The 25,117-nt window shown below is 41.6% G+C and overlaps 1 protein-coding gene across 1 annotated transcript in view; it reads right to left on the bottom strand.

Annotated features, from left to right (window-relative positions):
* Positions 1-23,262, bottom strand: part of PTEN (phosphatase and tensin homolog) — a gene marked incomplete at its 5' end in the record, with an annotated part of 48,349 nt that extends 25,087 nt beyond the window's left edge. Inside the window, 3 exons of the mRNA XM_061373811.1 lie at positions 3,207-3,251; positions 6,432-6,516; positions 22,563-23,262. Of these exons, the coding sequence (XP_061229795.1) occupies positions 3,207-3,251; positions 6,432-6,516; positions 22,563-23,262 (830 nt within the window). The remainder of the gene's footprint in view (positions 1-3,206; positions 3,252-6,431; positions 6,517-22,562) is intronic.
* Positions 23,263-25,117: the final 1,855 nt, after the last annotated feature.

Below are 25,117 nucleotides of genomic sequence, written 5' to 3' on the forward strand. Positions count from 1 at the left end.
CATAGCCAGGTCACACTATGCCCTCTTATGGGGGCTGTACACAACAAATGCAGAGCTCCAGTCACAGCTGTACACAATATACCGCAGTTTCATTACATGACATCATGTAGTTCCAACCCCCCTGCAACAGGAAGGGACACCTTCCACTAGAAGTGTATCTGCAGCAGAGAACTCACCAACACACACTTTGGCAGATGCGTTCATTGCTTAGCATTTCAAATACATTATTTTTTATAAACACTATTAGACATAAATAAAGTCAGATCTCCAGAATAAACCTGGACATTTTGTTTGTATTTTGAGTGTTGGGAGTGGGTTAGCAGGGTTCTTGTAATCCTCCTTATGATTAAAGCAAGTTTAAAGCAACCCAGATCCTAAGTGCTGTCAGCCAGATTCCTTTGTGACCGTAACTATGATCCCACTGACAACAGGACTATACGCTATAGAGATGACAGCCTACGCAAAGCCCAACCTCATATACAGAGAGGTACAGAAAATACGCAGATAAAATCCACGTTGTTCATTACAGGCCCTTTCTTTAACTATCTGCCTGTAGGTCAGTTAAACTAAATACTCTTGAGAAGGAAGAGATTATTACAATAGGGAAGACAACAGTTTGGCAGTATGTGAAGTTGGGAGATAATAAAATAACGAATACTGGAGAAACAGCAGTGTTAAGGGAACACATGAGAAAACTAACACAAGCAAGAAACAAAATGAAACTGCTCAAATAGTCACTGGAAATTTAAAAGTCAAGATGCAAGAATGAGCCATAACTGACATCATTTAAGCATCAGTTCAGAAAAATCTCTTTAAATACTTTAAAATAGAACTGCTCAATACACACTTTATTATCAACTTCATGTAACAGCTACCTTACGGGAACTGAAACCCCATGACAGTGTTTGAAATAATTCTGAACATAATCACGTAACTCCTCTGAACACCCACCTCCTTCTTTTGAACACAGACAATAGGTTGATTACTTACAAAGGATCAGCTTAATCTAAAGAGATGCTGTTCTCCAAAACACCTGAAGGCTGCAATTTCTTCCCGTCTCATGACCAAACATTACAATTCAACTAATGGCATTTGTGTAATTAATGTGTATAATTTTTGCCTGCATAGAGTTCACCTGTCCCCTCCAGTCAGAGATACACAGTTTAAAAGCTATGCTTTCCAAGCTGTGCAGTAATCGCTTGAATCTTCATTTGCAACTGATCCATGTTTTGGGGAAGAAGAAAACCTGCACACTTTAAAAGGATGTTCTATCCTGCAGGAATTTTCATTTGAGGGTGGATATAGTAATTTTAGAAAGTTTCACTTGTAATTGAAGTTAGCAACGAGTAAAATCGATGGGTTCCTGCACCGAAAATGGAAAAGTTAAAATTTTTATATGAAGAACTTGAAGACAAAAACCTGTGGCACACCTGGACAAGTTCTTTACACAGTTGAAATACAGCAACATAAATGTCAAAAGCATTTGTCTCAATCACAGTTCTTCTCACTTTAAAGTTGTTCCTGTGTGGGTGATTGGTTTTGTTTTCTAAAAATCAAGTTGTAAGCATGCAGCAAAGCAGAAACATTTCAAATCACCACCTCCCTGAGGAGCTACTAGCTAAGATACAGATGTCCTACTGAATTCCTACCTTCTGACTAGGCCTAGAAGTTCACACAGAGCAACCTATTGCTTTTACCTGTCACCTCTACAGCCAATTCGAAACAATCGGCTCGGTATCACACAGCTCAGCAAACCCTGATCTTGCAAGAGATACCAGAGCCACACTTCGCAGAAGCTGACAGCTGAACTCAGCCCCAAGAAGCAGGAGGAAATTCAGTTATATCTGTCCTGTTCTGCTTTGTTCCCCAAACCAAGCAGAAGCTGTCAGGAGACTTTGGGGGGTGGGGTGTCTAATAAACCCGCATTTGTTAGATTTTACATAACAGATCTCTAGTGCTGAGCTCCAGAAGAATTCAAAGACAGATACCCAGGTATCCAGAAAGTTACCTCTTTAGAGAGCTGCACCTACACAAAGGAGCAGCTATCAGTTATTTTAGGAAGCACTGTCCTTTCCACCCATAAGTGCCACCAAGACAGCATTTATTAAAAGTCTAACATTCTGGAGAGCTTCTGTGCTGGAGAATATAGTTTTGTCACTGAACTGCATGAAGAGTGTCTAATGATGTGGGGTTAATGCACATTTTTATACATCTTTTTCTGTCCTATCCTACCCCAGGTTTTACAGACAACTTTGATAACCAATATACAATTTCTCAGCTTATGACTTTGTTCCAACATCAGGAAACAGAGTTGCTTAACGTATAGCCCTTCAAATACTTTAGAGGCATATTTAAATACTTATTTTTAATGACTGACAGATTATGACATAAGGCATTGCCTGGATTTTCATACTACAGCATTTTTGCATGAACTGCAGATATTTGGGAACATGTTTTTTTTTTTTTAAGTAAATCCATTAACAGCTCAAAAAATCAATAAATCTTCAATTTAGATTTCTAGGGGGAAAATGTGGGGTAGAAAATCATGACCTACTTTTCAGTATCAGCTGACACCACCAAATCACTTATACAAATGAAATTAGTCTAAGCTAACATGTAAGGATGATCAAGGCACACCACCACCAAAAAAAAAAAAAAATATCCCTTCTGTAAGAAGAACAGCTTTCTGCATAACTAAATCTTGAGAGCAAAATATTGCACTTCCTAAAGTGAGAAACCATCACATTACCAATTGCTGCAATAGCTTTCTCAAACAGGGACAATCAAGAAGACTGAGGAAGCAAACAGAACCCGAGTACCAATACAGTTTGATTTAAAAAAAAAGAAAGAAAAAATAAACAGGAAAATATTCATTTGGCAATTTCTTCACTGTGGACATCAATACATTGACAGAAAGCCTGCTATGAATTATTTCTCACTTTTTAATCACATGGTATAAGCTCCAGATGGGCTAGATGCCAAGTCATTTAAAAGCGTTCAAGTAATATGAATACACACCAGCATTTCATTTAACCTCACTCAGCTCCACTAAATGAAGTAACAGCGCTCTCAATCAGGCTTAATTGTTTCAAGAAACGTGCAAAACATCTCTAGCTCTGCTTCAGTACAGCAACAAACCACTTTCATGCATTGGCTATTTTTAGAACTCATTATTTTGTAAAATACATCTATAAGAGCATACTTACAGATTGTATATCTTGTAATGGTTTTTATGCTTTGAATCCAGAAACCTTAGGTAGAAAATAAAAAAGCATGTATTAATATACATCAAAATAATGTTGACCTCAATTTGCAGCATCATTAAAGCACCATCCGGCATGTGCAGTTCAGCATTCCAAGTCCCAGCTGGCCCTGCAGTGCCTCAGTCAAGGAAGCAGTATGTTGCAAACCTCACTCATACAAATAATGCAGTAATGTAAGACAATTTTTGCAACTGAGGAGACTAAAATCTGACCTGCAACTGAAATATTTATTATATGGACGAATCTGCACTGATTTCTAAGATACCTACACACCAATAAATATATTTACCTGAAGAATGGTTGTTTATTTTTAAAGCACAAAGCATCAAGTACACAATATATTTGTGAACACTTCCAGTTTAATTTTCAATGCAAAGTATTCTGCCACAGTGGTATCTCCAATTAAGAAAAAGAATACTGGAATATGAATTTTATTCCAGTTAGAACAGCCAGAATCTTTATTTTAATACCAGGCTTTTAAAACAGCCATTACTTGCCACTGAAGTTTGAGGACAGTGCCTCTGAGCTCAGAAAGGAGGAAGACCACTACACTTTCACACTCACTTCATCTTCATGCTTACTTTGTAACAAAAACTTCCTATACAAGCTTTGAAGAGCCGAACTGCAAACATGATTCATCAGAAATGCCATGATTATATATAATGTGTCACCTGGCAATGTTCACGAAGAAATAACATACAAATGTTTACACTTAACATCATCAACAGTGTGTATCTGCACATCAGCCAGAAGGAATTTAATTAGCCATGACAGAACATGCTGTTCAAATTGAAAAGAAACACTAGCTGCTAAAATCCTGGAAAGCTCAAGCAAAACCAAGCTCTGGTTATCAGTCATAATATTCCAGAAGAACCTAGAACTCCTCTGCAGCTAAACTGATGTGGTAAAACATGAACAGATGTGAATGCTCCTAGTGCAGCACTGAGTATGAGATTTCAATTTAATCTGCAAAAGTATTCCACTGGCATCCTTGTTGGCAGACTTCGAACGATTCAGGAAGATGGTGGACATGGCAATTTGCTTCAGGAGATGAAGCCACTTTTCAAAACACACTGGAGAGCAAGAGAGGTGACTCTACTTCTGCTAGTAATATCCACAAAACTGAGTGTAAGCTTTCATGCAAGTATTTTCCTAAGGACAAGATTCCATCCAAACTGTCTCAAAGTGCCAGTCACAGGAGACAGCCAGCAGTTCTAGTCATACTTCTCATACAGTATTAGCATTACATTTCATCAGGGTAACAGTGACTCAGAAAAAGCCCACTGGCTTATTGCGGCTCGGTATCAATTGCTCCAGAGTTCAAACACATTGAAGTTCTGCATAAATAAGCTCTTGAAAAGCAGAACGCATGCTCACATTTTGTGCATTATTCTCATTTAAAAAAGGGGGGGCAACAAACATAGCACTACTTCAGCATCCAGTTCCCTGTAGCCCTACAGATTTAAATCTCTACCTTATTTTGGCTGATTATACTTTAAGGTGACCATTAATTCCTTTTGATCAGTGTTTATGGACAACTTTATTATGTGGTCATTTCCTTTCAAAAGTCTAACTTACACATATCTACATACTTAACCAATACATTTTTCTCCATACAGAAGCAACTGAAATCAATGCTATGAATGGAAGAGGGCCTTCAAAGACCTATTATTATTTAGATTATTCCCATGCCATTTATTCCAAGTCCAGCCTTTACCCCTATCCTACAATTTCCAAAGATGGAGTCCATCAGGGACAACATATTACACACAGCAGATGCAGTGCCAGTATCAACTTAAAGAGAAGAAGGCTCTGACTGCTAGTAAAGAAAGATGACTAGATAGTTTGTCTGTGGACAGCCCTTAACTATCTGGAAATCACAGCAAAAGCTTTTTCTTGTGTGCAAGCTGTGTGCAATGACAACTGCAAAACTTCACACCTCTTAACAGTCCTAGCAGAAATATACACACTCTGCAAGAGCATTTACAGACTGCTATGCTGAACCTCACTGATATGATCAGCTCTGGAAAAGTGACTTCTCCTTACTACCATGTGATAGAACAAGGTCACTTCTGCAAGCCTGGTCAAATCCAGGCCCTGACATTTTCAGTGCTATTCATGGATAGTGAGCTTCGCCATGGTGGTTAAATATGCAAGAACAAACCCCCTCAAACTCACTGGAAGCTAACTGCAGCTGCACTGGGAAGTCACTGCCTCGAGATAAATGATTCTCAGTTGAAGGTTATGATTCCTCCCAGTGTGGGAACTGAGGAGCTACCTCAGCTCATTTCTGTACAAAACCTTACTGCATTATTCCCCCATGCCCAAATATCAAGCCTCTGGGAGAGCTACTGAACTTGTGACCTCAAATGCCAAAGATCCTAAAAGTATCACACATGACTTAAAATCAGACCTTGGGATCCTAAAAACACTAACATTTCACAGCTTCTGACAAATACTTAGTTTTCAATGCAACCTCTCACTCTACAGGTAGCATGTTGACTAAACAAATTGTGATGCTCCTAACACACCAAGTACACCTCCCACAGCTGTAAGCAGCAGTTCAGAGTAGGTAACTTTATTTGATGTTAAAAACCACAACCTATAGGTTTTTTTTAAAAAACATGCTACAAAACATCACCAGCAGTAACAATTTTTACCTGATTTTTCTCCTCTTCCACAATTATTGAACACATCCAGATGTAAAAGTCTTTATCTAAAATCACCTACATTTACTACCTTAAATCAAAATTACTTACCAAGCACTTCATTTATCAATTGAAGAAAGGATGTGGGAAACATATTCTGAAATGCCCTCAGCTACCTGAGGAACTCTCAACACTGTTAACAGAGGCATGGACTGACATCTTTCAAAAAGTAAAGAACCTTGTTTTACTCCAACACAATTCACTGAAATAAATTTTTCACAATAAAGCAGATTACATGCGTTTGAGATCAACCTGTAGCAGCTGCCTGGCCTGTAAGTCCTGAAAATATGATTTTGTTTCTAACATTTTCGGGAAAGCTAGTATGGCAACATCTATGAGATGTAAAAATCTTGCCATTTTTATGAGTCAGAGCACACATCCTCCTTTCTTGAGTAGAACACAAATGAGTACAGAAAAGAATATTTAACATTTATAAGAGTATGAAAAAAAATAATCTTACCTTACTACATCGTCAATGTTGTTCCTGTATACTCCTTCAAGCCTCTCCGCAGGAAAACCCATAGCAATTATGTTTGGATAAATATCTGATATGCAAATTATGGAAACATTTGTAAAGCATGTGAAATTTCTACAGCAGCATTAAATGGACATTAATCAAATGTTTAACTGTATCCAAGTCAGAGCAACAACTCCAACCAACTCCCATATACAAACAATTCATCTTTACATATGCTATATAAAGCTATGTAAGGGATCTTAAGAAAAAAAAAAAAAAAGCTGAGGAAAAGGTTGGGGGAGAGAGGGAATAAGAAGGGTAACACAGTACTTTGACCAGAGCCACTATAACAGAAATGTCCTCACATCTCAAACAGGTAACTTATTAAAAGCCTATGCTATGATGTAGCTAACAGCTGACATCCATTAGGAAGGCGATCCATTAGAAAAGCAGAGTCAAGTAATCCACTTCTATCATACATCATCTCACTAGAATCAAGTAGATGCTGCATACTGGTCTTTCTCTACAGTTTGAGTGGCATATTAAATCCGATGGGAAACTATTAAAATAGTCTTGTGTGACTAAACTGTAAGATGTGCCAAATTAAAACCCACGTTCACATCCCAGTGATCTCAAAATAGGTGTATCACACGAAACAGCAAAACTAACAAAAAAAAAAAAAAAGCAAGCTCATTTCGGGCATGAAAGCTCTGGCGAGGCTATACTGGGTTTGTCACTTTCCATGATTTCTACATAACAGACCAATATAGCAGCTGCTAAGGTAGCTGTGAATGCCTAAATGCAAGATAACCACAGTAGATGGGAATGTACAGATCTGAAAAGGAATCTGTATCTTGTTTATTTAAAAGACAAACAACTCCCCACTCCTGGAAAAATATTCTGACCTACCTGTCAGAACAGAACTCAAGAAAAGAAAGTACTCTCTCAAGTTTTAAACACTATTAGAAATTATAATGTAGTGAAGAAGCTTCACTGAAAAGCAAAACAGAAATGAAACCAGCAGCTCTAAAACAGACCATACTCATACACATTAACATACTCCTCCTCAAACTAATTTTAGAAGGAGCAAGAACAAAGCATGGTATGTTTGAAATTGGCCCCACTTTAAACAAGGGGGCTGAAACGGTGACTTCCACACATCCCTTTCAACCTAAATTATGCCACAATTAAAAGAATCATGTTTATGGTTAAAACATAACAAATCTCCAAAAGTAATCTTTGGAATGGAAAATACTGCAGCTGTTTCAATATTCCAATTACTTGCACATAAAGAAAAGCCTGAACTAGGACACAAAGTACTTTACTCCATCCTTGCAGAATTCCCAAAAGCCTAAGTACTCACAGGGAAGCAGCATGGACCAAGTTCCACACTTACACAGTTAACTAGAAGACTTGAGGAAAACGTTAAGAACCAAATACATGGAAATAATGTTTTCTACCCTCAAAAAAAAAAATAAATAGCATTTACTATGTTGTAATCCAAGTATTAATAGCTATTGCTCTGCTTGGGCTAATCAAAATACAATTAATGCACTGAGAAGAACGTGAAAACTTTCGAGAAATCCAGATAAATACCTACAGCTGCCTTAAATACTGACACTGAAAGGGGTTCTCATCTGGTTGCCAGGTTTTATTGTACTTCGCCAAACCCTAAGAAAAGCTTATGTTGGAGGAAGAAAAAAAGCACAGCTGCTTGACTTTCAGAGTGTTTGATAACTCCAGATACTATCAAATCACATAAATCTTAAACTTCGACACTACTCTGAACACACTGTACTCCGCAAACAGTCCGCACCTCTTTGTTAAATTAACAAAAGACACTATATAATTAGCAACATATTCTATCAGTTACTACTTGCCATAAGCAGAAGAAACTGGTTATAAACCATGTGCACCTGCTCTATGCCTACTAAAAGTGAATTACCTTTCAGCTAGCACTCCCCATCACTCCCTCTTCATTCCCGAATTTTAAACTGACTTCCACCTACTGTCAGCTCCAGTGTTCACACTCAAAAGCACCTCCAATTGTGTCCTGCTCCAAGCAGCAAGGCTATATAAACTACCAGAGCAAAATAATCCAGTGTATTTGCCTGCTCTCCACAGCACTTCTCCATAGAAGACAAGCATTCATGCCAGCAAGAGAAGTAAAATAAATTCATTTTGACACACTCATCAAAACAAATCTCAGTTTCAACTACAGCATCACCCATGAGACGGATGCCCAAACTTCACCAAATTACCATGTAACTTGCTCAAATTTCCATTTGCAATCCTGAGCTTTACTACACATGTTTTTTTCATGCGTTTCAGCCTGCAATTTTATCAGTGCTTTTATCCTGCTGTTGACTTTTCCTCTCTAAGAGGTTAAGAGACAAGATACCTTCCAGGATTCCTAGCAGGAGCAAGATGGAAGCAAAGCAGGCAGATACCCCAAGCGAAGGAAAGAGAACATCTTAGCAGCAGCACTTCCAAGTTTGCAGCCTCACAGACTTGTCCAAACACCAAAGCCTCAAAACACACGAGAGACATTAAAAGTACCAAGATAACCAGGGCAGTCTCACACTTTTGGAAAAAAGTGATCCCCTTTTGGCTCCCACATCGCATGTGACCCCTCTCTCCTCCCTCACTCCTCGGGGGCAACGCATGTGCAGTACACACACAGCCCACATGCATTTCTTTTAAATAGGAAGCTGGCAAGAACTGAATGCTCTAAGCTTAACTGTGCGTTGCTACAGGTACAATTTTTAAACCCAGAGGAGCTGGTGTTGCAAAAGATGTTCCACAATACACCAGTAAGAAAATGGATAACAAGTCGGGGGGGGGGGGGGAAGTGTAGCATAAACCAATTTACTGATGCTGATTCAATAAGTGTTGTACATTCTAGGGCTTTGCAATCTGACAGCAGAAAACTGAAGTTCTGCTGAAAAACAAGTTTCCAAGGGGGCAAGGGGCTGGATTTAGTAAAACATGACTGCTTTTAAAATTAATTTCTCCTTCACCTAAATAACAAGCATCCTAAAGTACCTTACTTATTATCTCAAAGTATTAGACTGGAATGTAATTCCCAGGCCACTGCTGACTCACTCTTCTGTCTGCAACAAATCTGGCATTAAAGGACACTGGCCACAGGGAGCAAACGGTACCTTTCCATGGCAGGCATGTAAGGCTGCAGGCTTCACCTGCAGTGATCAAAAGCAAGCCAACAACTATGACAAATGCTTTTGCATTGCTGGTGAAGATCATTTTATGTCTTACTATATGCTCTGGCAAGCATGCTAAAGCAGCATGTTGCTTTGAAACTCTTGTTGTTGGTTCAAGCAACTGAGGAATGCCTTTTGCTTTAAGGATGGAAGAACAGAGTGGAAGTGCTGTGGCTATTTGCACAGATGATCTAAACCTCTGAGCAGAAATAGCAGCTTCGTCACTTAATTGAAAAAGCTGACAAAACCCAAGCTCTTCCACCCTTTCCTCTCTTGCAAAAAGATGTCCCAGGATCTGCAGCAAGTGAAGGGGATGGTTGATACCACATCACTACTAGCTTGCTTTATTCCTGATGCTGGGGAATGAAACAGTCCTCCTCAGGGACAGCCAGTGATCACTGCAGGAAGAGTACAGAGCTTAACCAGTTATGGGAGCAAAGACATCCACTGAGCATCATCTTCATCAAGTTCTTTTGTCTCCAGCTGCACTCAGTGGCTGGAAGACATTGCTTTTCATACCTCAATTAATTTAACATTGATTTCCAAAGCTGAAATTAAGATATTCACTAACAAGACAAAACTCGCACAACGGAGTTTCGAAGCTGGGCTTAAATTCAAAGAAAGAATTCTGAGTCATCATTGAACTGCTAATGATACTGATAAACTTAGCAACCTGGAAGAACTGATCATTTAAAACATGCAACAAGTTCATTATCACTTCCAAGCTCGGGAGGGGGGGGGGGGAGTGTGTGTTGGGTTTTCTTGGTTGAGTTTTGTTTGTTTGGGGTGTTTTTTGGCTTGGGTTTGCTTTTTTTTTGTTTGCCTTTTTTTTTGGGGGGGGGGTTGTGTGGTTTTGTTTGTTTTTAGTTGGTTGGTTTTGGGTTTTTTGGTGGTTTTTTTTTTTTTCAAGACAAGTGAAATAAAAACGGAAAAAGCCTCAGCCATTTAGAGGCAGTTCTACAACCCATGCAAAATGAAGTTAACCAAACTGTTGCCAATTACCAAAAATTGAAGTGGACTTTCTAAAAAACATAAAATACATCCTGCCACGTTTTGCCAAAGTAGCTCTCTCCTAGGAAACCCATTCTTGGAAATGGTTTCAACTGTTTTTAAAGCACTCATTCCTTTGTCAATCTCTTAAACATGGAGGCTGGGACTGTAGCTGGTGGTTAGAACAAAAAACCCAAACACATGAGACAGATACAAGCTATGTAACAGCCAAATATTAAAATGCCATCCTCAAGTTCATGCTGCTTATTAAGTACAAAACTGCAGCTTTCAAATGAACACAGACACTTCATTATACCCAAGTAACCTTAAAATGAATGCAATACAATAAGTTACCAAATGCTAAGACAAAAAAAAGTGATGCTTTATCAATACTGAAGACATACTAAAGCAAACAATCCACACACCACTTCAGAAATGCCTTTGCTCTAATACTGTCTGCAGATTGAACAAAACACTATTCGTGAAATCTGAAGTAATTCCCACATGCTAAAGATGATAGTCTCTCCAGTTGCTATGAGAAAAATCCTGTACCATTATGCAAATTGGCAGTTATAATCATTTTTAAAAATAGCTGTCTATATATTCCCATTATGCCAAGATCAAATTAAAGAATATGCAGTACAAACTTTAAATTTTACATACATATAGATATAAAAGCAAATTACTTGTGTTGGTGCTATAAATGATTGTGATCACAAATTCAGCATTTTTCCTAATATTGGAAGGAGGCCAAAAAAGCATACCAAAATATTTACCAATTCTTAAGTTCTGTAACAGTCACAAAAAAATGCAAAAAACAGACAGTTATAGCCTTTCCTGCAATGATCAACATTCTCAAATAGTATCTATAGCATTGTTAGAATTTCTAATTAATTTTATGAAGTCCTTTTTCAAACAATGCATGTAATCCCTCATCCTCACTGTTCATGAAGGCAGCTATAATGGAACAACAACGCAAATTACCTAATCTTCCAGTTTTATAAGCATGCTAGAGCATGCAGTGCTTAAGAATTTACGTGTAGCTTTACTTTTTAAAGCCAACACTGATGAGGGATTCTAAATCAAAACAAATAAAAAACAACTTTAAAACTATTAGCTCTTTAGAATCAAAAGCTTCATGAAGACCTACAATGCATTTGACTTCAGCTTTCTTTAAAAAGGAAATTTAAAACAAGCTGAGTGTTCCTGATGCTGTGAATGATGGTCACTGTCCAACACCCGGGAGCTAAAAACTTACTGCAAAACTCAAACCTGACACTTGCAAATAAAAGCTCCTTTTCTCCCGGACCCTCAGTTTCCAAACACGAATCTTACTTAAGAGATTTAAATTGGTGAATCTATGGCCTGAAAAAAGTTTCACAACTGCCAGGTATACAAATTTGCACTTCCAGTTCAGGCAAGCAAGACATGTACTTCCTTTAATCTGCTTCTGAGCAGCCCACTCCTCATTCACACAAAAGCTGCTGACAGTTTTGCTCCGCTATCCATCACCTATCACCCTCCTGACTGCAGAGAACCACAGTGCAAAGGAAACCAGCCTCTAGCATGAGGTGGGCCAACCTGTCAACTACTAAGTCCCATTTGACAGCAACACTGATGAGTATAGGAACAATGCGACTCTGAAGTCTCTGAAAGTTGTTCTGTTGTCTCAGTTTGTCTGCAATTCTCTGAACTCTGACTTCAGTAACATGTGACATGGTCTAGTGGTGCATCTGGCCCTACCATCCACAAAATGATAGTGTGCTAACCTCAAGCCTTTTAACTCCAGCTTAAACAAGCCTATATAGTAACAGCAAGGAGGAAAGGAAAAAAAAAAAGAAAAGAAAAAGAACTGTTCTTGCTGCTCAACAGCTTGACAGCCCGAAGCTACAGGGGGAGTGTTACAAGAAGTGTCCACACTCCATCCTCAAACAGATTTAGGAGTCCTGACAAATGGCCAAACTCTTATTAGTGCCATTTTCTTGACAAAAGATACAGCAGAATACACCCAGCCAAACCTAGAAACCCTTCCTAGCACATATACTGCTTAGCCTGTACATGTGCATACTCTTTTTTTTTTAAATAGGCAGCATTTCCATTAGCCAATATGAAACACAAAGTAAGTTTACTATATTTCTATAAGCCTGGATAATCAGAAAGTATAGAGGAAATGAACAGGAAGAAAGTTCTTCAGAGCAATGGAGGATTCCTCGTAGCCAGTCAGCTGCACTTGCCAACTCTACCATCTGTGCCTTCAGGAACGAGAAAAGAGACCAACTCAGATGCAGCCAAGAGAAATGTTTTATGATTTAAAAGAAATGCATTTAACCCCTTAATGCTCAATATTTCAACTACAGTTTTTCCGACCCTGCCTTTTTTTTTTCCTAATTCTTCCCATTTGTAATTTAAATGCAGCAACCTAGACAAGAAACAAAAAAAAAAACCCTGCTCCTTTGTATCCAGGAGGTAAACCTGCCCAAATGAGGTCATGGGGTTGACAACAGCCTCAAGGTCTGGAGGGGAACTCAGATTCCCACAGTGCAAAGAAGTAAATCACAGGTACCTGAAGATGTGGCTGCCAGGTTGTCTCAGGAACCAGCTACATTCACAACTCATTTCCATCACATAGCAAGGCTTTTGGACATGCTTACTATATTCCAGTTACAAAGTATTCCCAGAGCAAAAGTCTCCCTTCCTCTGTGAGGTGTATAAAATGTGTCCTGGTGCTGTCAGCCATATGGAGGCTCTGGTCAACAGCTAATACAGTCAAGACAAGTGGGGAAAAAAACTCCATGCAATCTACATAATAAGCAGGCACCATATTTTTGTTTTCTTCAAAACACAGTATCAACTTCATAAACCTCGCAGCATAAATACAAATACTGGTAAGAGAAAAGCATGAAAGATGTCTACTCAACAATGACTGAGAAAAAGATGCCTTAAGCTTCCATTTTAAAATGGTTTGGAATCACAAATAATGATACAAAAGTATCCAGATAGTAAAGGAAACACAAGCTTGTGAAGAGCTGCAAATCCCTCCCAGACAGTCAACAATATTACAGGACAAAAAAAGCTACCCTTACCATTAAGAAAAAGCCAAGAGAAACAGGAACATGGAACAGCACGCTATTGTTATTCATCTAAAATATGACAAAGAACTCTTCAGCTGAGGAGTCAAAGATGTGGCCTCAGTGCCTTACTCAACTTCAAGTCCGAGCACTGAACAAAACCCCTATAATCTCAGCAAGTTTCTAGACATAAAAACATGCACAGGTCCAGTTAAGAAGTATTTTTATTTCTCCTCACTCTTTGGAAGAAGTTATGTCCCATCTTACCATACCTACCCTGGCACCCCAACTAGCTGCAGCAACACAAAGCAGCCCGAGACCAAAAGCTGCACCAAGAGCACACAATCAGCTGCACAGCTGCATGTGAGGCTAAGCAACTGTCTCCAAGGTAACAATTCTACGGAGTGGATCTTCTCAGTAGGAAGCAATGTATATGAGAAGCTTGACTGACACATCTCAGTTCAAGATTTCTGTACTGACAAGCTGACATATCTGAACCCACAAACCAAATTTAATACAATTTTTTTCAAGGCAGAGTACAGGACCTCCCTGGTACACATTCTTAGCACAGCACCATACTTCGCAGAAGCTCCTTTTAACAAGCACGACTGTGTACATAAGCATATCCTAAGTCAGAAACCCACAGAAAGAAGAATTTTATTCAGTAAGAAGTCACCACAGAGAGTCACTACTTTGATATTTACTGACAGGAAATTAAAAATGGCTCAGTCTCAAGTTTTTACAAGTCTGAAAGGACATCCAAAACTTTCAGAGACACGGGAATTTAAAATAGCTATTGGTTTGGAGGACAAATATGTCACACTAAACAGCTTTATAAAACACAAGCTACGAAAACCGTTATTTGTATAAATTTATCAAACATTAATTTGGGGGTGGTGATCCTAGGAAAGATAAAGGCAAGCAGCAAAACAAGACAAAACATAAACCATTTCTCAACCAAGCCCCAAGCAGATACTAATTTCATTCTAATGAGATCTAATGTCTTTCTGCTCTAATGTTAGCATAAAAAAAAAAAAAAGAAAAAGGACATTACTTCTCTAACTCACCCACACAAGAAAATAAAGAACAGAATATACACAACTTCTTCAGTTCTAACCTGATATATACCCAGGCAATGCAATGAAATAAGCAGAGGCCTCTATGAAAATTAATCGTGCAATTAAAAGCTATTATACTACAGCTCCACAAAGGCAGAATTGTAAAGACATTTCTTAAGCACTTCACTACTAAAAAAAATAAAAAATATAAGTAAAAGAATGGATATTAAGCAGTTTTTAAGCACTGCCACACACCGGTGCTGTGAAGTTGGGACTTCATCTTCCAAGGGAACAATGCCAGCTTTTGCAATAGCCGTCATACCAGAGAGCAGTTGAGTTTAATTTTTAAGCTGCACAGTCAATTACCATTTGAATCACAGAGCCTCTACTTCAGCTATGCAGCCTAAAAATCATTATTAAGTTAACCTAGATTTATGCAGCACAATATACAGCCTAGCTGCACGATTATTTACCTCCATTCTAAAAAACATGGGTTTTTTTTTCTAAGGGCCTCACAGGCAAGACAGTAAATGAGGCAGATGACGACAGGAGCAAAGAGGATGACAGCCTGAATTAGAAACTGGAACAAGGATTTGTTTACATCTGAAATATCCATCTGAGACTAAGATACATTCAAAAACTAACATCAAATCTCTGAACCCAAAGTAGAGTCACCTACCCACAAACCCTTTAATGTTTCACAAGAGATCCTGCTCTACAGGCCACTTACAAATGTTCCCATATTTTCAAATAAATTCCCTTCTTACAGTCTGGAAATCATCAACCCAATAATGCACAAAATGCACAAATGTGTACAGTTTTAATCCCCCAAACCTCCACAGAATAACCAAATCAAAAAGAGCGCACAACTACCCTACTTTTTAAGATGAAGCATCAGCCAGATCCAGCAATCACTACTCACAACTTCAGGCTATATCCCATTTACCCCCCTGAAAAAAACTATGCAATAATTAGTCTTCAATATCCACCCCACATTAGGCACAGTAAATGACTACAAATCACATGTAACTCTGAATTCCAAATTACTCTCTGGGTACACAAACCAGAAAGGAGGTGGGATTTAAAAGGGAGCTAGTTATGACTAATGACAGCAACTTTTGGACTGTAATGTAATTAAGGGATTTGACAGCTCAGCTGCCTATTCCCTCCCTTTCCTTCCAGTTTGTCAGAACACAACTATTGTCCTTTAAATCATTATACAAGAACCATTTTCTTGTTTAAACATGCCGTGAGGGAAGACTCTAGGCTAAAGTACCAGAGGTATAATTTGCCAGCTTATGCTGTATTCATGTGGCAAAAACACTAATCCACTAAAAATATAATTTCATTTTAGAAACTGCTCCAAGATCCACAACTGGCAAAAGCAACTTGGTAGACGCAAACTATACATAAAATTTCAACTTTGTGGATATTACATTCTGAAATTTAGCTCTGGCATGGTTTTATGTTTTTTTTAGCATAGGCGTTTTAACATAATGTGTTAATAAAACACATTCTTTCAGTAATATTATTACTGAACAAATTCTATCAATTGTTTCCATGACAAAGAGGAATTTGGTGTAAAAATCATCCTATGAGGAAGAGAATGGAAAAGAGTCACCCCTCTTCCGGAGGAAAATTAGAAAATTCTGTACTCCTCTACGCAGTATTTTAACACATCATTTAGCAAATACAGTAGTCACTGTACTTCAAAACACTTTTTGTAATTAAAGTTCTTAAATGAGATATATGTGTACCACTGGATATCACAGGAAAAAAACCCACATTTTTGTCCTAAAGATATCTGATCACCAGCCTAGCAGCCATCAAGAACCAATTAATCCTTCTAACATGTATTATACTGTGGCAATAATAGCCATTTCAAGTGTTGCATAAGCTCCACACTCAAGGCTATATCCTTTCTCTAAATACACTCTAACAGCCTCATGAAGTCAGTGGAAGTCACACGTAATTACCTTGAGAACAGAAAGGCCTTTCTGACTAGCACAAGTTCCTAGAAAGATGTACTTTCAAAATTCATCAACTCATCAAGACTCAAGTTGGACCCAGAGTTGATGCATAGCCAACCAATTACACTGAAAGCTAAAGAGCTGAACAGGTGGGATTTCCAGAAGCCCTCAACACTGACCTAACTGTCCTCACCAAAGTCAGACAAGCCTCAATAAAGGTGATTTTGCAAACACCTCAAGTGCCAACACATCGTCAGCCTTACTGTAAGAGATAATGAAGAGGAGCTTGGATTTTTCCTTAGGAAAGAAATGCCCAAACCCGGTACCGGCCCTAGTAAAGCTTACACTTTATTCAGCTTTGGATGTTATGACTGTTACACACATTTAACTAAGCTTACAAACAGATTTCAATGAAGATTAGCTTCAGATGTTTGGGTGTTTTTTTTTCCTAAAAATCACTGTACAAGATAATTTTGTAAAGTGTCCCCATTAGCTCACTTCTTTCCCTATCTTGAAAGGAACATATAGCTGTCACTTCAAAAGCAGAGCTATGTGAAACCAAGAATCAGTGTGCAGCTTTTGTCAATTGAAAAGTATGCACAGTCAGTTATATTTTAACTTTGTGTTCAGCTTGTGCAAACAGCCTCCAGCAATGCTGCACATTGATTAAAAATTTCTGATGATGCAAGATCAAGTAGTTCATTAGGAAGCCTGCACTACATTTAAGCAATCACAAATAGATGAGCTCTAATTTGTCAAGCATCTTTCAAGTCCTCTTCTGAGCAACTGCAGTCAAAAAGCAAGGCAGAAAGGGGCTGGGGTAATTGAACGGATGCAGCAAGGGCTGCACAACTCAGCACGGGCTCAAATGCTGGGGGTTTTGTGCATAGGCTTCAGCTGTCAAACAACACTATTCACAAGTATGCACATACTAGGACAACATATTAAGAGGATTTTTTTTTTTTCATTTAGAATCACAGAATCATAGAATAGTTAGGGTTGGAAAGGACCTTAAGATCATCAAGTTCCAACCCCCCTGCCATGGGCAGGGACACCTCGCTCTAAACCATATTACCCAAGGCCTCGTCCAACCTGGCCTTGAACACTGCCAGGGATGGAGCATTCACAGCCTCCCTGGACAACCTATTCCAGTGCCTCACCACCAGTGCCTTAGGTTGTAAGGAAATGTAAGCATGTATCTCTAACCCCAGAAGAGAATAATGCATGAATACAATTGCATCTACTACTACCTTGTCTTCTCCATCTGGACAATTAAAAAAATCTGTATCCTTCCTAAGTGCAGAAAGATGAAGATGAATTTTTGCAGGATCAAGGACATCCTCTACAGGACATAAGTAGGTAACTGAATCAAACCCCGAGAAGTCCCCAGCCAGTACCATTTTCCTGCTGTATATTCAAGCCAACTTAGATGAATTCAGAGCAAAACTTGCATGAATCTTCTTGACCAAAACCCAAGATCATTCCAGGCTCCAGAGGCAAAATGAGTCTGTCAGGCCCTTAACACTGCTAAGTAACATGGTTTAGTCTGGAACAAAGAAATACTTTTCCACCAATAAAATGCATTGCTAGTTGGTTTCTTCTAAAACCTTACCAGCCCTTACTGGACTTGTGTGAATGAAAAACTTATTACAAAGCATCTAACAAACTTAAATTTTAAAATGAGATCAAATATTTTAAATGAATAGCATTTCCAACTTGGGCTCTATTTTTAAACACAGTATACCTCATGCCACTTACTCTTTTTTTTTCCTGGAAGCTGAGCCATTTTGAGTGAAGTCACGTAGTTTAAAATTTCATTAAAAATGCGAAGTTTTAGGACTGCAAAGAGCACAAAGCAGTAAGATATCCTAAGAAGCTCCCCCTTGCAATTTTAGCATTCTCTGCCTTTTATTACGAGACAAACTACATCTTGTAAATAAACTGCACTCAACATCCAGTCTTCACTGAATACTGCTGCAGTTTACACGACTATGTGGGTCATGAGCTACATATGCTTCAATTAAGCATCAGGGTCGGCATGCTCCACCCTATACGCAGGCTAGATGGCCATTTTCACACGTAAAGGAAGGCCTGGAAATACAAGACAGTTTAACCACAGGCACAAGAAGCAGTTACACGATTTTTTCCACTTTAGGCTTAAACAGTTAAGGCACTTGCTAAACTCTGTTATGCATGGGCCTCTTAAGTCACAGGCAATGCAACGTGCAAGACTTGCATGCAAGCATTCTCTTTCCACTGTTCTCTACAGTAAAACAGTCAACAACCAAGCCACACAATTTTTGAAATACCAAAGAATATTGTGCATCGAAAAATATATTGGTCATTGCATCATGAAAAAATGCAAGCATCCTATAAGAAAGTCATTAATCCAAACTTTTCAAAAGGTACCCAGTACCACAGAAATTAAATAGAAACCCAAATAAATCAGGAGTAAATACAATTATCTGCAGTATTATAAGGCTGAATTACTGTCTCCATCTGTAAAACCCTTTCTTCTTCTAAATTCAAAATACTTTTTCCAACAGGGTCAAAAGATTATACAGGGAGATTAGAACATTTGACCAAATGGAAAGAAATGTCAATGCTTTTTACACACACTTATTTCGTAATTAGCACATAAGACTATTCTCATATTGTGTACACAAAACTACTGATTTTGAAAAGTTACTATTTTCCTTTCCTAAAATCCTAGATTATCCACACAGGAAAAATTCTTAACCAACTCATCAAGAACCGAGAGCCCTAACCATGATGTACTGTAGGATATATTCATCAGCACCAGCCTAAATGATTTGGCAGAGCCAACAGAGGAAAAAAAAAAAAAATTAAAAAAAAAATGGAAAGAGAGGTCATCGAAGGAGACTTTGGCACTCCAGTGCCTAACCCAGCCCACCTTCTGGTACTCAGGTGTTCCCTGCAATGCCCTGGAAGAATCTGCCATTACCAAAATATGAAGATTGCAGCTCTTTGCCTACCTACAAAACCAAGATACAAACCCTCCCTCAAATATGTGTAAAAGAGCATAGAATATAGGCTGGACATCAGGCAACTCACCTGGACTCACTGTAGATTCATTTTATTCCTCACCTCCTAAAGCTAGGGTAGCAATCACCAGGTATTGAGCATTTTGAAGCCACCACCACTGAACTACCTGTACAGAACCATTTACTGCAGGAGGCATTCATACCTCTATTTCCTATATCCTGGCTAAAAGCCCAATCACTGGGCTACCCAGCTCATGTGAGGCTTTCTCTTTTGGCTTGACAGAAGCAACTACCCTGAAATAACCACTAATCTGTAATAGAAGACACTCCTACAGATATGGGTACACACTGAAGCAAGGCTAACCAGCAGCAGAAATGCACATGGTAGCTTGTTTGGTCTCAAAATTTTAAACTCCGGCACACACTGAGAGGTATTTTTGAGAACTTAAAACTATCGAACCTCTTACCACACACCACATACCTTCCCAAGCAAGCTTTCTCTTTCTTCATCTAATGTTGCATGTTTGAAGAGATAACTCCCAGCTTGGTCCTCCCTTCTACATGTGCAAAGTAAAGTTTAGATTACTTCCCAGCTACCAGGTACGATGAGCAACAACTCCACCGAAGCTCTACAAAAAGAACATCTCTAGAAAGCCTGCACAAAGTGATTAAAAAAAAGATTATGCTTTCACTTCTGCAGCAACATCAGCCTTTAAGAAAAGCCGTTATACTATGCAGGCAGCAGTCTCTATTCATTAATTATCTGTTCAAAATCTACAGCTACAAGACAAAAAAAAAAAGACTCAGTATAAGCTTCTTGCAGAGATTTCTGCAATCACAAAAAACCACACCTCTTACATAAATTTCATGACAAAATTTCAGCTAGCTGCTCCTTCTAAAAACAAAAAAACTAGCTCAAACCCACTGTTCAGTGGCCTACTTCTAATGCAAAATTGTAAGAATAAAGTTATCAAATGAAAAAGTAAAAAATAAACAAACTCCATCTGGCATATGATTAGCAACCTTGAGCAAGAAAATCAAGGTTCAACATCCACCAATTTTGTTGCTGGGAGCAAATGACTAGTTAAAAAGATCTGGTTTGGTCAAAAAAAAAAAAAAAGCTCTCCCTACCAATGACATATCTGGGCAGATAACTGAAACACCAATCTTTTCAACTATGAAGCCAAAACCTCACCGTTTTGCCACCACTTAACTCTTCTCATAACCTCGAAGTTCCTGGCAAACCCATCTCTCAGAGAATTAAAAAAAAAATAAAAAATCTAACTCAAGACTTCTGCCATTAAGTCAAGCAGTAAGTGCTGTGCTGGTCTGTGGCAGTGTTACAGCTGTCCTAGCTGTAGGCCAACAAAATGACCAAGTGTAACCATTCAAAAATGCAAGTCCAAAGTTGTATTTTATCAGTACCATGCACAGAACGCAGAAATCACGTACTAGAGCTGCTGCTTTTTAACTAAAAGCTCAGCAGCCACCTGCTAAAGTCAAGAATGTTCCAGGCCAGTTTAAAGCCACTAAAATTTTAGGCAAAGGCTCAGTGCAACAGTACAAGTTCTGCACTAATTACAGCTGTTACTGGTTTTGATGCTGCCTAGGATTTGGATTTATTTGTAGCACTTGATATGACACAAGTGTAATTGCTCCAAAACCCAACAGATTTTATTCTCACCCTGTTGCAGAACAGAAAGCACTCTTTCTGTGGGGCAAGTCCAGCTCTGACTACTGCTATCAATATTCATTTTTCCTAGGACAGTCCCAACTTTTAGGCTGTGGAGTAAGAACCTCACTTCTCAGTGATGATCTTTCTCCACCAGATAGACCATGCCCACAGCATAGCCCCTACATAACTCTGCAAGGCATTCAAAGCTACACATCTGTCACCGCTACAGTACATCTGTTTTAAAGGCCACCAAAGCTATACACTAGCAATGCTTCTCTATGGTTTGACTCATCAGTCGTAATTGCATACTAATTACGTATTTCAGAATTACACTCAACAGTCCTCCTCAATGAGACCCGTGCTCTCATTTGCAACACATACTCGTATTTTTAGTGTATCTGAGATTATGCCAAAGCGCAGTTCATGCATCGCTTTCGGAAAAGAGGCATTTTTTAATTCGGAAAAAGTGATTGCCACCTCTTGTCGTCGAGAAACCCTGCCGCATCATATGGCAACACAGCACAAACTCTGCCTTAATGAAGATACGAAAATCAGGGCAGACGACACCAGCTTCACCTCTCCTGCCGTGAAGGCTGAAGCAACCTTTAGTGACAGACCTGCCATGATATTTGTAAGTCAAGAGCTGTTACTAAATAAAAATAAAAAAATATTTTAAAAAATTACTCTAGACATGAGTCACGACAGCACACATTCGCTATGTGTGCCAGAAAAAACAACATAACCAAAGGGAAGCAGCAGACCCGCGTTGCTCCAGAGCAGGTAGGGGCTCCCCAGGCCGGGGGAACGACAGCACCTCCGCGACGGGGGGGGTGACAGCAGGCAAGCCAGCAGGCAGCTTGGCCGACTGCAACCGCCAAGGAGCGCTAACGTTAATCCTCGCCACCACGGAGTTCCCGTTAATCTGCCCGGCTGCCGGGCCCCGGCTCGGCGGCCGTCCTGACAAAAGCAGGCCGAGGCGGCGCGGTGGCGGGGGAAGGCGCGGCGGCCCGGGCGAGCCCCGGCAGCAACCGCCGGCCTCCCGGCGAAGCGGCACCGGGAAGCACGTTAGGTAACCACCGCGCAGGTCTGATGCAATAGCTGTACGTGCAGCGCCCGGTGCTGTGCACCGTCCCCGGCGGGAGGATACAGGTCAGATCCAGGTCGAAGCCATCCTCCTGGTATCGCCTTTTGTTCCTGCTGACGATCTCTTTGATGATGGCGGTCATGTCTGGCAGCCGGGGGCCGCTCCGGGACTGCGTACAGGGGCCGAGCGGCGGCGGGGCGCGGGACCGCGAGGCGACGGTGGGCCGGCGGCCCCCGCGCGGCCCCGGGCGTGGGGCCTGCTGCGCCGGCGGCTCAGCCCCAGGCGGGCCCGCCTCCCTCCGCGGCGGCGGCGGCGGCTCCCGGCGGCTGCCCCCTCCTCCTCCTGCCGCCGCTGCGCCGAGCGGGGCGGGAGCAGCAGCGGCGGCGGCGGCGGGCGAGCAGAGAAGGTCCGGAGCCGGGCCAAGTCCCTGAGGGTGCCGCCGCCGCCGCCGTCTTTGAGGCGAGCGAGGCGGAGGCGGAGAGAGCAGCTCTCCGGCGCTCCGGGCCCCAGCAATGGTGACAGCGGCGCGGGGCGCCCCCCCGGCCCGGCCCCGCTCCGCCCCGCTCCGCTCCCCGCCTGGGGCGGCGGTAGCGGCTGCGGGCCCGGAGCCGCGCGGTGGGGCCGCGCCGCCGGGTGGGCGCTCCGCGGCGGGCCGGCGGCAGCAGCGGCGGCTCCTCAGGGTGTGCGGGCCAGCAGCGCGGCCTGGCTCATCCCCCCCGGCCTGCTCCGCGCCCAGCAGCGCCGCGCCAGCGTTAGACTCCCATCATGGCTGCAGCTTCCGAGAGGGGAGTCAGCCCCGCCCCGCCCCCTCTGCCGCCTCCGCCGTATCGAGAAAGTAGTCCCCCACGAACCGGCCAGCAGTCACCTTACCCCGCCACCTTTCTGCCTCCTTCGGTGCCACCCACCGCCCCTCCCGCCCCTCACCTCGCCGCACCCGCTGCTCCCTCTTCCCTGCGGGAATAGGTGGCCGGCGGGCGGAGGGATACGGCCGCCGGCAGGGGAAGCCACGGTCACCGCGCCAAACGGCAGTGCTGCGACGGGTCACGTGGGTGGTGCGCTGCGCTGCGCTCGCGGCGGCCCCTCCCCCCGCGGGCGGAAGTGGCCGGGTAGGGCTGTGAGGTGAGGTGCGGAGCGGGAGGGTGCTTGGCCCCGCCTCCGCTCTGCGCCGACAGCGGCTAGGCCCGCGGGAGCTGGGGCGGTTCCTGCTCTTTGCGCTCCCGTGGCCTACCGGCGCTTGGGGCCTGCGGCGGGCGAGAGGAAGGGGGGTTCTCCCTTCTTACCCCTTCCCCAGTCAGGTGGCCCCGTAGGGCGGGTAGGTGCCACGGCGGCTGCCCCCGCTCTGTGGGGTGCCCGGGCCGGGCGTAGCTGACTTACATAACTGGTTCCAGGAAAGCCGACACGGTGCGACCCCGAGGCCCGCGGGGAGATGGGGGGAGGGGGAGGTTTGCCCATCGCCGGGGGCCTCGTTTCCTCTCCCCGCCCCCGGGCTGCCGTTGTGGGGCTCAGCGTAAAGCTGAGCGACCTCGGCTGGCGCGGAGCTGCTGCCCTGTCTCCGATCGTGAGCACCTACTGCCCCCTGCAGTCGCCCAGGCCCTGGGGCAGGAAGAGGGCCGGGAGAGGGCCGCCTGCTGCTCTCGCTGCCAGCACGTTCTGCCGGCATCCGGGCCCGGGGGTGGGTAGATGAAGTGCCCCACTGGACCACAGCGGCTGGCTCACCAGTAGTGGTCATGCTGTTTTCGTGCAGCTTTCCGTCCCCCCTTTTAGCCCCATAAATGACAGTTACCCAGATGGGAAAAAAGCACTGTTTCTAAATCTCAAAATCAACCTTTAAATTCCTTCAGAACTTTAGCAAATCAATCCCATTGTACAGAGTTCTTCGCACTCTATGCAGAAAACTTCTTTAAGCCTTTTGGACATTGCTGGTGTTAATGATTTGCAGGAAAAAGACCATCAGGTAGCCTGTGACAGCCTGAGCTGACTGAACACTGACTGCAGTCTCAGTTGCCACTTTCCATCTTTCTCATTATTTGGTGCAGCAGATTGTGAGGGTTGTGATTGTTTTCCTTTTGTGTGCAGACAGGTGAAATGTTAGCCTAGGGAGGTAACACAAAGATTTTAAGGCAGTTTGATATGCATGACTTCTGCAAAGCATCAGGAATGAAATCTGCTGGAGATTAGCGTCTGCCCCAACTGCGAAGGGATCAGGAAAGAGCTAGCTAGACATTACATTTGAAGAAACAGGGTTACTAGACAAATACATTTATAAATTTGTCTTCCTCAAAAAACTATAAATGAAAAATCTTCATGTCATTTTCATATTGGACAGCAAATAATGTGAGGTCAAAGATAACATTACCTTTGAAAGAAGCCTATTTCAAGGAAGTGAGAAGGCATTTGTTTGTTATATGGAGGGATGCTGGGCATCTCCAAAAATTTGCAGGGAACAAAAACAAAAGCTAAATTAAACCATTTCTTATATTCCTAGAAAAGAGACATAAGGGAAAGGACCATCCATCCTTTTTCTCTGTGAAAATTAGATGATGTAACCAGGCTGGTATTTCCCAAAATGACAGATTCTGAGTCTAATTCTTAAGTCCACCTCAAATGTTTTTGAGGCT

Source organism: Neopsephotus bourkii, unplaced genomic scaffold (genome assembly GCF_033783945.1).
Source record: "Neopsephotus bourkii isolate Nb327-2 ecotype Australia unplaced genomic scaffold, CSIRO-AGI_Nbou_v1 NB_1634, whole genome shotgun sequence".
Classification (NCBI taxonomy): domain Eukaryota; kingdom Metazoa; phylum Chordata; class Aves; order Psittaciformes; family Psittacidae; genus Neopsephotus; species Neopsephotus bourkii.